Source organism: Papio anubis, chromosome 4, assembly GCF_008728515.1.
Source record: "Papio anubis isolate 15944 chromosome 4, Panubis1.0, whole genome shotgun sequence".
NCBI lineage: Eukaryota > Metazoa > Chordata > Mammalia > Primates > Cercopithecidae > Papio > Papio anubis.
Window position 1 is genome coordinate 161,284,064 of NC_044979.1, and position 17,752 is coordinate 161,301,815.

The following is a 17,752-nucleotide window of genomic DNA, read 5'->3' on the forward strand; positions in this document are numbered from 1 at the left end:
ATTTGGATTTGAATTCCATTTCTTTTTCAGATCGGCTGTGACCTGGGGCAGGAAACTTAAGCACTCCATGTTCCAGTTTCTTTATCAAGTGGTGATAACATGCCACATGATATGATAGGAGTGCTGGGAAAATGAGATACCATACCACATGTAAGTCATCTGGCAGAGAGGGTGACACGCGGCAGAGCTCATACATATTAGCGGCCTTGCCTCCTCCTCTGCTTATTACATCCTGCTCAAATCTTAGAGCTAATGCTAACCATGGGAAAGTTCTGCTACTTTTATTCAAAGCCACTGAAAATGTTTTGGTAGGAGGGCGCAATAATAAAGAAACAAAGAAAAAAGAAAAGGACAAATTTAAAAATTGAGAAAAAAACCCAAAAGAAAATATAAACATTAACAAAAAACAAAATAGAACCACTGAAAATGAATTACACACAGGATCACAGAGTGCAACCTACAGGAAAAGTAATATGTATTTTTCAAAAAATGTTAGGGGTAGCCCACATAAAAAAGGTCGAAAGTATCAAAAATAAGTACATTGTTAATTTGTAGGATCGAAACAATAATTTTGAATATTACATCCTTTTCGAAAAAAAGGTAAATGTTTTTCTCCATTGCTTCAAGCAAACCAGTATGCAAGTAGTTTTTTAACTTAATCATTAAGTCAATGAATCCCAACTTGGAATGAACGTGGTATTTAGCATTCAAAATGTTTCCCCCGCTTCAGTCATTTTCTCATCTTAACTGGTAGAGTTCAAATGAGAACAAGTTAAAGTAAAAGCAGAAAACAAAACAATAACATTATTTTGCATAGCCCAATCTGGCAGAATGACATGTTTAGGCAAACCATATTTTATGTTTGAAACAAATGAAAATGTATAAATATTTGGGGTTATATTCCCTGATGAAGATAGTCATCTGGCTGTAACTGTTATAACCATAACATAAGCACCCCTTTGGAAAACTAGAATCATAAAACTTACTATGTAAGAAGGAAGTTTTTTCAGCTCCTATGGTTTGCAAACACTGTTTACTGTATAAAGGAAAGAAGATAAACACTATAATCTGAATCACTATAATCACACTGGCCTAAGTAGAAATGCACGTAGCAATATAATAAGAGAATAACCATGGAACGTGAATGTGAGGTATGTTTAATAGGACTGAGGATATTTAAAAGGATAAAAACCTTCTTTTTAGGCACATGGAAATAAACACGAATACTATATTACCAATTTATTCCACTGAATCCAGAAATACTTCTGTGGTAATTAATTTTCCCTGCCAACTTGATTGGGCCACAGGGTGCCCAGATTAAGCACTGTTTCTGAGTGTGTTTGTGAGGATGCTTCTGGATGAGATTAGCATTGGAACTGGTGCACTCAGTAAAGTAAACCACCCTCTTCAACATGGGCAGGCATCACCCAATCTGCTGAGGGTCTGAAATCAAAAGGGCAGAGGATGGAGCAGTTCATCCTTTTTATTTCCTGGCTGCCTGAGCCAGGATATCGGTCTTCTCTTGCCCCTGGACTGAAATGTACACCATTGTCTTCTCTGCTTCTCAGGCCCTTAGATTTGGACTAAGTCATCCACCAGCTCTCCTGGGTCTCCAACTTGCAGATAACAGATCATGGAACTTAGCCTCCATAATCGTTGTGTGAGCCAATTCTGCATAATCAATCTCTTCCTATACGTATATACCCTATTGGTCCTGTTTCTCTGGAGAATCCTGAGCAATACAATTTCTCTTCAAGTTAAATGTTTGTTAACGGTCCAGTTACTTCCCATAGTTGAGGAAGTTGTGTCTCTTTTAATCTGTAACTCAAATTTTCAGCCATTCATATAATCCCCCATCTCAATTAGTGTGAAATTATCCTCTATTCATACCAACCAGCAAACCAGATTACTGTCTAGTCAAGCGGAGAAGGATAACATATGCTGATATTGTTAAACGAATTTAATAGTTTATGACCTACTGCTCTGCAGCTGCTGAGGAGGAAGGAGAGAGCAATTTTACGGTGGAGTATGTCCAGAGAGCTCACCTTCTATTTCGTGAATATCCTTATGTCCTAAAGAGATTAAATTCATAGGACTGACTACCATTTTGTGATTACGTCCACAGAAGGCCAGAGACACGTGTGCCCTATGTCCTCACCCATCAAGGTACTTCCTTTTGGGAAGGGAGTGGGGCTCAAGGAATGTCAGGATGTCACAGGACATCACAGGACACAGAGGGAACAGGAAGCTGTGTATTAGCAGGTCACTGACATATTTAAGGTACTTAAAATACAGGTCACTGTCACCACTTAGAAAGTGGAAACAAACTGGCTTTAGGAGGGTTTATTTCTGTTCTGCATTTTAAACTACCATAGAGCAGTTCATCCTGCTCACAGACCTCTGAGGTTCCACAGAACCTCTGATAAAGGCTAGGATTTTGGCCCGGTGCGGTGGCTCATGCCTGTAATCCCAGCACTTTGGGAGGCCAAGGTGGGCGGATCACCTGAGGTTGGAAGTTTGAGACCTGCCTGATTAACACAGAGAAACCCTGTCTCTACTTAAAAAAAAAAAAAAAAAAAAAAATTAGCCAGGCTTGGTGGTGCACGCCTGTAATCCCAGCTACTCGGGAGGCTGAGGCAGGAGAATCACTTGAACCTGGGAGGTGGAGGTTGTGGTGAGCTGAGATCGCACCACTGCACTCTAGCCTGGGCAACAAGAGCAGAACTCTGTCTCAAAAAACCAACAAACTAACTAACTAACTACAGGCTAGGATTTCCATGTTGGTCAAATGATAACAGCCTCTTTTCATCAGAGTCCTCCATGCTAGGCATCTTCTATGTGTTCTCGTTTAATACATGGGAAAAAAAAATTACCCTATTTTATTGTGTAGTTACTTATTCGCATCCCTAAACACACACAAATAAAGTTTCTTAAGATTGGGTAAACCATAAAAGGGCTGTAAAGCTAATTTTTAGGGCAGTAAAGGGCTAATCCATCCACATGCTGGGGCACTGGAAAGGGTTTTTGTTGTTTTGTTTTGTTAATGAGCAACACAACTTGGCTAAACAACATATGCTTTGTTACGATGTTGGTTGGCTTGTTTTCTATGAAACAGCTGCCCCGAACACTATCTGGCAAATGATCTTCAACAGAAGTTGGGTCATAAAGCAGGGATCAAGTGAAAAGAGCCCACAGTGCTGGAATATGGAGGATGGAATACGGAGGACGTTCTGGCCTTAGGCCCCTCCGCCAACCTGGTCACTCATGCCTTCTGCAAGCAAGCTGGCTGGGTATGTTCCCCTTTCCGTGGAAAACTAGACTTAAAATGAGACAAAACTCAGGGTTCAATATCCTTAGCTCTAGGTTTTGACCTCTAGATGCTCGTTGTTAGCAGCACTACCAACATCACATGCATAAGCTTTTAATTTTTTTTTTTTTTTTTTTTTTTTGATCTGTCGTCTCGGCTGGAGTGCAGTGGCCGGATCTCAGCTCACTGCAAGCTCCGCCTCCCGGGTTCCCGCCATTCTCCTGCCTCAGCCTCCCGAGTAGCTGGGACTACAGGCGCCGCCACCTCGCCCGGCTAATTTTTTGTGTTTTTAGTAGAGACGGGGTTTCGCCGTGTTAGCCAGGATGGTCTCGATCTCCTGACCTTGTGATCCGCCCGTCTCGGCCTCCCAAAGTGCTGGGATTACAGGCTTGAGCCACCGCGCCCGGCCGCTTTTAACTTTTTAAATGACCTTTGTATTTATTTTATTTTAGTCTCCTAAAGAGCCTTGTAGGCCATGGTAGGCTATTACCTCCCTTCCTTTTAATAGTGATCATGTGTATCTAAACACTCATAACAAATGAAAAAATCTAACGCACAAGCAGTTCCAATTCCCAGTGCATTACTGCTTCAAGGTGAACATTTGCTTCCAAATATACAGTGGTATTCTGGATGACTTACGCCTTCAGCATAAGCCACATCCTTATTCTATGCCACAGTGGGAAGTCAGAGGTATCAAAGCGGCTGAGACAGCAGCTCTGACGTGGACAAACTATCCTGCCTTTAGTGAGCCTGTTCATTCTTTTATTTCTCCAGCCTGCCAACATTATAGCCCTTACTATATGTGAGGCACATGGGAGAAACCATTGAGAAAACATGAAGGCCCTGGTCCTGGTGACATTATATTCTCGGGACAGAAACAATTACTGCAAGACTTTTTAAAAAGCCAGTAAGTCATATTGTTAATATGTGATTTGTATTATGGAGAAAAAGAGGAAAAAGAAAAATAGAGCAGAGTTCAGAAGGACTGGGAGAGCTGAGGGGAGAGGGGAAAGGTAGACCGCAGTAAGTAAACAACCAGGTAGAGTCTGAAGTGAGGAGGTGACATTCAGATCTTCCCAGCTGGCTGCTGGAAGAACTTGGCAGGCAGATGACAAAACTAGCCTGGGAGCCCTAATAGCTGAGGCTGGCTGGCAAATTCCACAAGACCCGCATGGCCAGAGCTGAAGAAGCAAGAGAGGTAGTGGGAGAGGCAGGGAAGAAATGGGGGATATTATGTACAGCCTTGAAGCCACAGTAAGGATTCTGAAGGACCAGCGTGGGCTGTTTGAGGGGGAGTATATGTGATGGGGTGTTTTGTTGAAGGATCACTCTGGCTGCTGTGGGACAACAGCAGAAGGAAGATCTTTTAAGAGGAGAAGACAGGCTGGGCGCAGTGGCTCACGCCTGTAATCCCAGCACTTCAGGAGGCTGAGGTGGGCGGATCACCTGAGGTCGGGAGTTTGAGACCAGCCTGACCAACATGGAGCAACCTTATCTCTACTAACAATACTACAATTAGCTGGGCATGGTGGCGGCGCCTGTAATCCCAGCCACTCGAGAGGCTGAGGCAGGAGAATCACTTGAACCAGGGAGGCGGAGGTTGTAGTGAGCCAACATTGTGCCACTGTACTCCAGCCTGGGCGAAACTCTGTCTCAAGAAAAAAAAAAAAAGAAGACAAAGATGAAGATGACGGTGGCTTGGAGCAGGGTGGCTGTCATAGGAAGTTGTTGTCCTCAGCCCCCTTCCCACACGAGAATGGTCAGATTCCCTTCTTTCTCTCACACCAAAATGCTGTTACCTCAGGGAACTGAGTATGAAAACGGGAGAAACTGCTTCCACATGTGCGTGAGGGCTCCTTTCGATTTTAATACTGATACATGGATGCTTGTCACAATACTGCCACTTCACACTGTAATCTATTCTCAATACCTGCCAGAGCTCTGTTTTCTGGGGCGAAGTAAAATGGCAGGTTAGCTTTCAGTTTATTCATGAACGCTGATGCGGCATGCAACGTTCCTGTCACAAAATGCTCCTCCATCACTGGCGCCAAACAGCAATGAAACATTTCCAAACCTGTGCTTCCTCTGAGAAAATTGTTACCATTTGAAGGGAAGTTACTTCAGAACAGGGTGAAACCTGCTAACATCTTCAGGACGAGGCAGAAATCACTCTCCTAGCCTGTCTGAAGACTCCTTAGAAGATAATCTATTAAGTTGAACTACACACGCACCGATTTACTTCATTTTAGTTCCGATTTTATAATCGCTGCAGAGTACTCCCTTTCATATTCATACTAATGTGGTATTTCACATTCAAACAAGAATGTGGGGTCAAAATTAAAGACACTGGGAAAGATTGCCCCTAACATTTTGATATTCATTTGTTTCCTCAGTCTCTGGGGTGACACACAGTTTTACAGTCACAATGGGCTCAGGACACAAAAGAGAAAACAACCCACCTTCAAACAGCAATGACCATGGCCACCTCCAACAGGCCAGAAGGCCCAATGCTTCCCTAAACAAAGGCTTATGAATGGCATTCAGTCGATATATTAATGTTAGATTCTAACAAGAAAATTGGTTTAGTCTCCTTTCATCAGCAGAAAAGCAATTTATCTCTATAGCACTGATAACAGAAGATTAAAACAAATTAAGACCTATATAAATCATTGCCTTATCATTGAAAATGCTATTTGATACAGACCTAGCAAGGTTGTCACTTGAGATGGCTATAATTTAGGAGAGGAGACAAGGGGGATCATTTATATATGGGTGAAATAGAAACCTGTTAGCGTTTATGTGAAAATTTAATCTTGAAACATGGTAGAGCTTTCCGAGTGCCACCCCAACTTAAAAAAAAAGTGTCTCTCCATTTTTCTAATTTCAAAATAGCTAAAACTCCTAACGCATTCTAAATTCAAATATTTATCCTACCCACTAAGTCCAAGATAGAAGAGCCATTTATAACAAGAAAATACAGTTTGTGATCCTCCGGTGTAATATCAGACTCTTTTAAAAACAAAGTAACAACAACAACAAGAAGAAACAAAGGCATTCTCCCCCTAATATGCCTTTGTATTATAATTTTACAGCCAGTGCAATCATAGTTGGTGGAGAACACTATCAATGCAACGTGTGGACACAAGGTAATAAAAATGTAATCTATGATGTGTTTACTCTAGTCAAGCTACATTTCTTTTTTATGTCCATGGACACATACTGACATGGGAATTTTTTCAAATATATGAACTGAATGTGAAAGAATGAATGCTGGCGTTATTTTTTATTAACATCTATTCTCTATTCAGCACCACACACTAAAACTTAAAAGCAACCTCAAGTCTGAATCTAAAAAATACACGTGAAGCAATAGCAATAATAACTGGTATTCAGAATGGGTTAACCTTAGGGTATTGTTTTTTGTCAATTTGTCAGAAGCTATTCTTGACTTCATTAATGGAGGCACATAAAGAAATAATCTGTCATAGCTGCTCAACACTCAATAGATGAGTTCAAAAAGTCACAATCTTCAATATTGTCCACTTTCATATAAATAGTAGCAGTAAAAGCAGATGGAACTGTTAACCTCTATGGAGGTCTTAAGGATAAAGTTGATTTCATTTTACCCCAGACTTCCAGAGCAATCTTCTCCTACACTTGTATATTTTACTTTATATTGTTATTTATTTCTATGACATATCTGGGTCTCATTTCATCAATAAAATTATCAAGTTATTGAAAGCCAGTACTCAGATTCCTTTGCTGGTGTCCCTCAAAATACCTGGCCTAGCACACCCTGGACTCCAAAATAACTGCTGCACAGTTCACAATTGCAAAGATATGGAACCAACCTAAGGGCCCATCGCCCAATGAGTGATAAAGAAAATGTGGTATATATACTCCATGGAATACTACTGGGCCACAAAAATCACAAAATAAAAGTCTTTTGCAGCAATTTGGATGGCGCTGGAGGCCATTATTCTAAGTGAAGTAATCAGGAATGGAAACACAGTACGTATTCACTTATAAATTGGGAGCTAAGCTATGATTATGCAAAGGCATGCAGAGTAGCATAATGGACATTGGAGACTCAGAATGAGGGAGAGTGGGAAGGAGGTGAGGGATAAAAAACTACATATTGGGTACAATGTACACTACTCAGTTAATGGGGACACTAAACTCTCAGACATCACCATCATACACTTCATCCACGTAACCGAAAGCCACTTGTACCCCCAAAGCTATTGGAAAAAAAATTAAAATTAAAATTAAAAAACCTGTTGTATTAAACCAAGGATCGGCTTGCTGGCTACATTTTTTTTTTCTTTTTCCTTGAGATGGAGTCTCGCTCTTGTCCCCCAGGCTGGAGTGCAATGATGCGATCTCGGTTCACTGCAACCTCCGCCTCCTGAGTTCAAGTGATTCTCCTGCCTCAGCCTCCCGAGTAGCTGGGATTACAGGCGCGCATCACCACATCCACTAATTTTTGTATTTTTAGTAGAGATGGGGTTTTACCATGTTGGCGAGGCTGGTCTCAAACTCCTGACCTCAGGTGATCTGCCTGCCTCGGCCTCCCAAACTGCTGGGATTACAGGCGTGAGCCACTGCACCTGGCTACTGGCTACCTTTATAAAAGTAGTATTATTGGAACACATCCTTGTGTATTTGTTTACTTATTGTCTATTGTTGCTTTCATGCTACCACTGCAGAGTTAAGCAGTTATGACAAACTTCATGACCTACAAAGCCTAAAATCTATAATCTGGCCTTGTATGAAAAATATTTGCTGACCGCTTTATTAAACTATCTACTTACCCTCTTCTGGCAAATAGCTAAACAACAGACCACATAAATAACGAGCATTCTTTTACCACAGGTAGAACATCCCTAATCTGAAAATCCTAAATGCTCCAAAATCTGATCTTTTTTGAGCAGCAACACCTTTGTTCTCTCACAGTGCAATGTACACAAACTTTGTTTCATGAACAAAATTAGCAAAAATACTGTATAAGGCCAAGCATGGTGGCTCATGCCTGTAATCAAAGTACTTTGGGACGCCGAGGCTGGTGGATCACTTCAGGTCGGGAGTTCAAGACCAGCCTGGCCAACATGGTGAAATCCTATCTCTACTAAAAAACACAAAAATTAGCTGTGTGTGGTGGCAGGTGCCTGTGATTACAGCTTCCCCTGAGAGGCTGAGGCAGGGGCATCTCGAACCTAGGAGGCAGAGGTTGCAGTGAGCCAAGTTCATGCCACTGTACTCCAGCCTGGGCAACAGAGTGAGACTGTCTCAAAAAAAAAAAAAAAAAAAAAAGTATAAAATTACCTTCAGACTTTTGTACAAGGTGTACATGAAACATAAATGAATTTCATGTTATCTCATCATGAATACATCAACATTCCCAAATCCAAAATCTGAAGCACCTCTGGTCCCAAGCATTTTAGAGAAGAGATATTTAACCTGTATTCAAAGTAAATGGCCCTTCTTTTTAAAAAATGCTGAGCTGGGCCGGGCGCGGTGGCTCACGCCTGTAATCCCAGCACTTTGGGAGGCCGAGGCGGGCGGATCACGAGGTCAGGAGATCGAGACCATCCTGGCTAACACAGTGAAACCCTGTCTCTACTAAAACTTCAAAAAATTAGCCAGGCGCAGTGGTGGGCGCCTGTAGTCCCAGCTACTCGGGAGGCTGAGGCAGGAGAATGGCGTGAACCCGGGAGGCAGAGCTTGCTGTGAGCCGAGATCGTGCCACTGTACTCCAGCCTGGGTGACAGACCGTCTCAAAAAAAAAAAAAATGCTGAGCTGCTAAGCAATCCAGTTCCTTTAAATTTTAGGGTCATCTCTAATTATTATGGCTTTGAGGAAAAAATCATTTTTCTCATCTAAGCATTTCCAGATACCAAAGATTTGGCTTTTCACACTTGTTAATCTGATAGAATTTACTGGCAATGACGTGACATATAGTTTAATTCACCATCACATCTTTTAATGCTTTAATTGTTCTCCCTCCCTAGGTTGGTTGGGAAGCAAAGTGTAAGCCCAGGTTGCCCAATCTAATTTGGCAGTTTTAGTTCCAATGGTATTGCAGAATGTACTAATGGGAACTAATATTTGCTACTGCACAGTGAAAAGAACAAGAATACTGTGATTAAGAACAATAGTTCGAATTTGGCCAAAGATTAAATGGCCTAGGCATTCAGACTTCCGTCTTATGGCTCCTGTCTTTACAACGACCCTGGGGTTAAGGTGGCATATTCCATTCAAAGGCTGCATGGTGAGTTATCTACAATTTGCAAATTATGAGCTTCTGAAGCAACAAACTTGGAACTTGGGAATGGTTCTTGGGGATGGAACTTGGGGATGGTTCTTGGGGACGGAACTTGGGGCCTGACTTGTTAAGTTCCAATTCTTTTCATATTCTCTGGAAGTGTACCAGTCTGTTTCATGTCATCTGGACCATTCTGATGTGCCTAGAAATCAACATTTTTCCCTCCCTCAATCCTGCATGGGGTCAGATCTATACCTCTGTACACACCCTAAGGCCATAAACATAATCCTGAAGTACAAATAACCTGTGTAGCAAAACTATAGGGCATCTCTACAGATGGTTATGCTCCGGCATATCCTGGGATTCTAGGAAACTAAGATGAAACAGACAGGAGAAACGGTGGTGCATAGGTGAACCATGGACTTCCAATTAAGGGGTTTGCTGGTTTCTCTTCTGCTGCCACAGTAGCTTACATTCGAGCAGAAAAACTACAAGATCTTCAATACTATAGTCAGAACAGCAAGAGCAACTTCCACCTTACCTTGCAAATATTGAGAGCTTGGACAATAGTCTAACAAATTCAATTTCAAACATCTGTCGAGAATTGGAGGATACTGACATTCTAATATTTCAACACGCCCCCAAATTTGTGGAAAGTACACCTGTTTACACCAGGATAGTTCTATCTCTGAGTCAGATGTGGGGAAACTACTACTCCAGAACAGGATTCTCAACCAGAATGTGATTCCCCCGGGCACATTTAGCAAAGTCTAGAGACATTTTTAGTTATCACAGCTGGAGTTGTGTTAATGGCATTTAGTGGGTAGGGGTCAGGGATGCTGCTAAACGCTCTGTATGCATAGGACAGACTCCTAAAATAATTATCTGGATCAAAATGTCAATAGTGCTGTGGTTGAAGAACCTTGGTTTAGTTGTTTGTACCACATGTCAGTGCAAATGAAGGAGCCAGAGATGGGTCACACTTTGGCCAGATCACAGGGTGCAATCTGCTGACTGAAAATCAGCATGATGCTCTTTGAGAGATTAAATGCCATTAAGAAGTTGGTCTGTTTGCCTTTTGGGAACCAATCTGATGGAGACAACACTAGAAAAAATAGTCACACTCTCATATTTGAAATATAAATGAATCAACAAATATTTATATAATTGTATTGTTTACAAATACTACATTTTGAAGATCAAATGTTAAACTTTTGCACTGTCCTAAACCCAAATGGGCAAGTGCAAAACTAATGTCAGAAATTAACTCAGCTCTCATAAGACTCTTTATCCCAAATGAGAAAGGATTTTTTTTAATGATTTGAATTCCTATGTTCATGAATAAAATGAAAGCTCTCAGCCTTTTATTTGTGGTTTAGATTTTCATTTACAATAACAACAACAATAAAATATGTCCCTAAAATTGCAATGCTCAAAATCGGTTTTTATGACCAAAGTTTGAAACCTAGAAATGCTTGATTTGTGGCAAATCTTGTTTTTATAATGCAGACCATCATACATTTTCTCCCTAAGTGTAATCTTACATCAGTTCAACTGAAGAGCTTTTTCTATCTCCTTTCACATTTATTATTTGCCTAGAAGCAGCTTAGACTGAGCAACCTGTAAAACCAACCACCTTTGTGCAGAAATATCACCCAATTAGCCCTAGATTGATGAAGGAGCAAAGTCAAGTCCAGGTGCCCAGTCTAACAGGCTTGCTTACCTTCTAGTTCAGCTCCTTTGCTCTGAATTGAGTCTGCCATCTGCATCTGACCTCCAGATGACCATGACTTTTTCAAATCAAATGTGCAGTTTGCTATAAATAAGACCACATAGCTGCACAGGCTATAAATAACTAGAAATTATATGTTTTCTTCCTTGTCTGTTGGTACTAGTGCTGCTAAACCCCTCACTTGCTGTGATTGAATAGTCTCTGTAGGTAGACAAGAAAATATAGCTGCCCAAATCACTTCATCTTCCTAGAATGGAAAGGTGTCAGGATCCCAAACACACTGCAAGTAGATGAAGAAAATTACCGGGAAGGAGAAAATTACAAAAGAGACTTTCAGTATCTGGAACAGTGGATGATGAAAGTGGTAGTTACATGTACTGCATGAAAATAAATTTATCCAACAATGATGCTTGTTTCCATCAGTTATTAAAAATGGAAAAATAGAATTCTTATAAATGCTAAAATGAAACTTAAGAGAAAAATAATCACTGTTTTGTAAAAGAATGGGAAAGACATTTGATTTACTGATGCGTGCTATATTCATGGCATTTAGGAAAAAACGCTAACATTCTTCATCCTCTTTTCACTGTTTTCTGTATTCTTAAAATGTGCTTCTGAATCGCAAATGTGATTTTACCAACCTGCAATACAATGTCAGAACCAAATGCTTAGCCATTTGGTGTGGAGTGCAGCCAAAATGTCATTTGGGTTTCAAGCCTGGTCCTGCCATGTTCGATGGCTTGGGACAAGTCACTAGGCTCTTGAAGCCTCATTTTTTCTCATATGTACAAAAAGAATGAGGAAAACGCCCACAAAGTGTTCTGAAGAAAAATAAATGATCTGTGAAAATGCTTGGTACAATACAACTTACCATGCGTACCTATGTATTATCAATACTACAGTGCACGAGCTAGAGCTTTTTCCTAGTCTGTGTCAACCCACTCGCTGTACTTACACTGTTTTTAGAGAAAAACCCTTTTTTCACAATAGCAAAAGAAATGTGTACATTGCAGCAGTACAAACCACATCCTTCAAAAGTCATACATAACGTGAATTATTCTGAATATTTTATGGAGGCCATTAAAAAGCTTTCCAGTTTAGGATGCAATCTTTTTTAAAATACATAATCACCCGTCTATAATTTATCATCTTTGAAAAAGATAACTGGCTTCATCAATTTTGAGATGAGGGTTTTCTTTTTTTTTTTCAGGATAATGTACATAAATGCTAATTTTAATTATAAAATATCTAAGCTACAACTGAAATTGTGTCTCTTCTTCCAGCAATCATAAGCATAAATGGTATAGATCATCCCTAAGCTAACACTGGATAAATCTATTTCTGGATGGAATCCAAATTCAAATATGAATACTAAAATCACGTTTTAAAACTAAGTTAGTCTGATGGTACAACTGAAATAAAAACAAAACATAAGACACTAAAGGCCTGCAGTGACAGGACAATGCATTTCTTTATAGGAGGCTCTTTCTCTACTTCCTAGTCAGAAGTTGAGAACCTCTAACCTACCACTGTGTCTTCCGGGAGAGGAGAAAGAGGGGTTCCTAATGTCTAAAAGTGACCCTTCATGAAGTTGAAACCGGGTCTTACAACACAAATAATTGAAATCTGTGCGTACAAATTAGTCCATGTACTATAATACATGAATATTAAGTATTTTTTCTGAGGAAACAAGTTACTCATGTATTATAGTCTCTTGTTAAATCATGGCATCTTGATGTAACTGAGTACTCTATTTTAAAGATCTTTCTTTCTTCCTTTCTTTTCCTTCCAGTTTTACTAATGAAATGGTAACCTTTGCTCTCTTTCTTCCCACCAGGCACTCCCGGCACAGCGCTTCTCTTATCTAATTACGCTTATAATTCTTATTACAATTATTAATGCTTGCTTAGAAGTTCCACTGACTGACTTAGGCACCTGCAGAATTCTCCCTCATCAGGAGATCACCTCAAGGCTGCAGTTAATTTACAACCCGATTGTGCCTGGGATGCACCAGCCCACTTACCGAACTGGATAATAACTCAAGTCTTTGGAACAAGTCCCGTATAGCAGCACCTCCTCACCCCTCCTTCATGCCCTGCATTCCAAGCTTCCCTTTTTAAGCCTTTGTTTTTTAATCCAAAATTTGAGATGGTTGCTTTAAGGCAAGAGCCTGGACCATTTCCCCACTGCTAGTTTTGCAAAGTAAAGTCACTTTCCTTCCACTGCACCTAGCCCTTGTTCTTTGGTTCTGCAAGCAGTAAGAAGCTGAGCCTGCTCTCAGTTACACTGATAGCTTTTAGGAAATAAAATAGTTAATGGCAAATACAATACAATGATGTTGTCCCTATAATATTCAATAAAACTGGACTAAATAAAAAGGAAATTGGTCAGAAACAGAAGAAACTTGGTCAATGATATTCTTAGTCCGACATCTCAAGCTGTCTGGCAAAATGAGATGTAATTATAAGCAAGGTAATGGGAAGAAACATTTTACTAAGACAGGTGTTCAAGAAATACAAAACCATGCAAAGAAGGTGATGATGCTGGAGTTATGTGAACCAAGCAGCATCCTCCTCCCCTCTTCCCTTCCCTCAGGTGAATGACAATGACAACGTACGTTTAACAGGATCTTGGGTAAGAGGTTCCCGGGTAGTCTTGCGTAAACTTTGGGACACTATGGAAAAAATAAGAGAACATAACTAAAAACAAAAAGAGAAACATGGGAATGATGGCTGAAACGCACAAGAGTCCACTGACAAAAAAACAACCTAACAAACAAAATCACTCCTTAGGTTTGATCTCTCCAACAAAACCAAAATGAACATATTAACGTAAGATCTATTTTTGCAAGAAGTTAACATTTGAGAATGCCGGATATCTTGTCTCTGATAATACGTATATCCAAGTAACAACAGGTTTCTTAACAGAAGAGGATTTCTTGCTCCTTCTTTTGTGCCAAATATCCCCAATTCCCTTCGATGCATTTTTTCACAAAAACTCCATTTATTTCACTCATTCACAGAACAGCATGTGGCTCTCAGCTCTGGCTGTTTGCTGAGACTTATACTCTCTATTTATTCTTGTCCACCCATCTAACTGATCTTCAGCCTTTGCTTTCTTCATACATTATTCTGTCACCTATCCCCTCTAAAATCAGGTATAGCTAGCCTTATCTAATACCTCTCTGTTGGGAGCATCTACCTTTTGCAAAACCCTCAGCGAAGTGTGTGCCACCCAGGACACCTCCATCCAACCTGGACAGGTGCCCACTGCTCGCTCCCAGACCAAACTGATCAAAGGGAGAGAGTGTTAGGGGAAGGGATGGCAGTACTGGGGTGAGATGGAGAGATAATTTGAATCTCTTGAAGTAAATTCATCACTGCTAATAACTAAAACCAAATAAATTTCTTATTACCAAAAAATATACATGATATTTCAGAAAATGAATCCACCCAGGGAAAGGGAGAAAAAAGTTGCAAATCTGCCAGGAAACCTCTCCCAGCCGCTAAACCAGTCAGAATCACTGTAACAAAAGGCCTTTGTTCCAAAGGCTGCAGGCAACAGAATTCTCCATTGTGTTCGCAATACCTGACCTAATTGACTGCTTTGTTTGAAACTGAAGAAGGGAGTCATTTGAGCCAGAAGCTGCAATCATCCGATCAGAGCCAGAAAAAAAAAAAAAAAAAAAACAACTCTTGAGGTTACCAGTTCCTACACCTGTTCACCCATGGGACTGAAGCAGTCATCTCATTCACTGGCGATGGCAGGAGACCAACAGAAGCTTTTCCATTAGATTCCTCTTAGATCCTGAGCTCCTTTACAGTGGAGTTATTAATGGTGCAGGTCCTTCTGTTGTTTTGCTTAATCCTATGATCTCGCTGGAAAACAATTTATGTAATCCCTAGGAATCTCAGGCAGGAAATGGGGCTGCCACCTTGCAACACAGCGGAGAAAAGGCAGGAGTCTCTCAAAAAAGTAATGCACAGTTACTGAGTTTCGTCTTTAGTTATCAAGTTGAGCTGACTAATTACTTCTTGAGTAGTTCACACTTCCTACTCGTGAACAACAATAAAGAAATAAATAAGCACAATTGGGAATTTCACTTGGAAGTCTGTTAAGGACATGGAAGTCTCATGTCTGGTACTGGACCTCCTGAGAATTACCTCTTTGGGGAAAATTTCATTGTGCACTTAAGTCATCATGACTTCATATTTTTATCCCCAGAATTATGAAAAGCTTAATGTTCAAGAGAAAGACTTTGAAAATTATGTTCTGGCCAGGAGCGGTGGCTCAGGCCTGTAATCTCGGCACTTTGGGTGGCCGAGGCAGGTGGATCACTTGAGGTCAGGAGTTCAAGACCAGCCTGGTCAACATAGTGAAACCTTGTCTCTACGAAAAAAACAAAAAATTAGCTGAGCACAGTGGCATGTGCCTGTAATCCTAGCTGCTGGGGAGGCTGAGGCAGGAGAATCACTTGAACCTGGGAGGCGGAGGTTGCAGTGAGCCGAGATCACGCCACTGCACTCCAGCCTGTTGAGCAGAATGAGACTCCGTCTTTTAAAAAAAAAAAAAAAAAAGGAAGGAAAGAAAATTATGTTCCTTGAGCCTTATGTCATTGAAAGTTTCTCACGTTAAGTCAAAAGTTTTCTTTTACTTTCAGGAGAAGAAGCAGAAGTTTGACCTGGCAAATGTCTGTGTGCTGAGCTCAGGGGGCAAAACGGGCATGTCTACCCTCCAGCATTTGAGATGCATGAGCTCAATCCAATCACATTCCCTCAACAGCACAATAAAAGACATGTTATGAACCAACTTAAAGGTATTCATCATAGCCATACACCTTATCAATGCAACTCAAGCTGCATCAGCCAGGCTTCCACTGGTAGACAGTATCTGCACAGGTAGTGCACATGCATAAACATGAACACGTATGTACACAGACAAACACGTAAGTATGCATTTGCAGAAACGGCTGGCTGCAGAAGACAAAACAGCCACTTCAGCTTTGTGTAAAAGAGAAGCACTCAAAAGTCCCTCTGGATTGCAAGACATATCTGCTACAGCTAGGAAGAGAACACATCCATGGCCATGCTTTATTAGGGAAAGACGGAGAGGTGTGCTCATGATTGAACATACTGAGGAGACTGAGCAATTAGAGAAGTGGACAGAAATGTGGTTAGTGGTAGCAACAGGCCCATTCCCAAGAACCAGGAAAACCAATCTGTTACAAAGAGCAGAGTCAGTGGCGAGAGAGACGAAAGGTGGCCAGGCTCGAAGAAGGGTCCACTTACTGACGCTGCCACACACGGCCATGCAGTACTCTTCTGTGTCAAAGTTGTTCCGGTTGCCGCCACATCCGCCGTAAAAGAATGGGGCACACTTCCCTTCAGTCACATCAAAGTACCAGCGGGAGATCATTGCTCGGCATGGCCCCGTCTCGGCTTGTTCAGAGCACACCTCTAATCAGAGGAGATGTGGGGAACCACATTTAGCATGAAAAGGCACTGTCTCTCTGTTCATGTACACACGTTTACTTCTTTTAATCCTCCCAGTGGCAACCTGGACTGGGTTTATTAGGCAGCATCTACCAAACATTTACTGAGGAATTTAACTGCCCACCAGGACTAGAGATTTACTTCTCAGAGCATGCATTCTCATCTGGTTTAATGAGTGCAGGACTCGGTAGTAATAAAAGGATTCTGGCCAAAGGTGAAAAGATCATTTGGCTGCTTTTAAGATGAGTATGAAATGACGGAAGGTGTCTGCACATCAAAACAATTCTCCATTATAAAAAATAAACTTCTCTTTTAAGAAGTCAACTTTCATGTAAGGAAACTGCTTTGGTTATGAAGCGAAAGTTTAAGCCCTCACAAACATCTGATTGCTTTCCTTAACAAATGACTGCCTTAACTCAAGTATAAAATTAATTGCATATATTTTGAATGTTTTCCAGGTTTTGGAGGCTGTCTGTTCATTGACTTTATCTAGAAATGTATGTCATATCTGTAAATGTGACTTATACTCAATGACATTAACTCTAACTTAAGACCATTCATTTGCATATTAAAATATGTACCAATATAAATGGTCTTAACTCCAATTTAAGACCATTTTATTTGTATATTAAAATATATATTAACATGTTATATTATATATTTTAATAATTTAATTACATATGCATGAAATACATCTATAACAATGTATTAATTCTGCTATTTAATTGATATTTATATATTAAAAATTTGTATTTGAATATATTTAATTACATATGCATTAAGTACAACTATAACAACATATTATTTAATTATGCTACTTAATTGAAATTTATGTATTAAAAATCTGTATTATTTGTATATTTTGTATATTTACCTGACCCTTGGGCAGTAATGTTGCAAACAATAAAACATAGTCAACCAGCTCTAACTTATTAATACACACCATGCACTGTTT

General features: G+C 40.4%; 1 protein-coding gene across 6 annotated transcripts in view; it reads right to left on the bottom strand.

Moving 5' to 3' along the window:
* APP (amyloid beta precursor protein) overlaps positions 1-17,752 on the bottom strand; it is a 285,398-nt gene that overhangs the window by 96,985 nt on the left and 170,661 nt on the right. For 2 of the 6 annotated variants that reach the window (XM_017956496.2, XM_017956495.2), the window contains exons 7-8: positions 16,594-16,761; positions 13,923-13,979 (exon numbers count right to left, since the gene is read on the bottom strand). The exons of 2 other annotated variants lie outside the window; for them this stretch is intronic. In XM_017956496.2, coding sequence (XP_017811985.1) covers positions 13,923-13,979; positions 16,594-16,761 — 225 coding nt within the window. The remainder of the gene's footprint in view (positions 1-13,922; positions 13,980-16,593; positions 16,762-17,752) is intronic. 2 more of the 6 variants (XM_009202408.3, XM_017956497.2) reach the window with 1 other exon arrangement.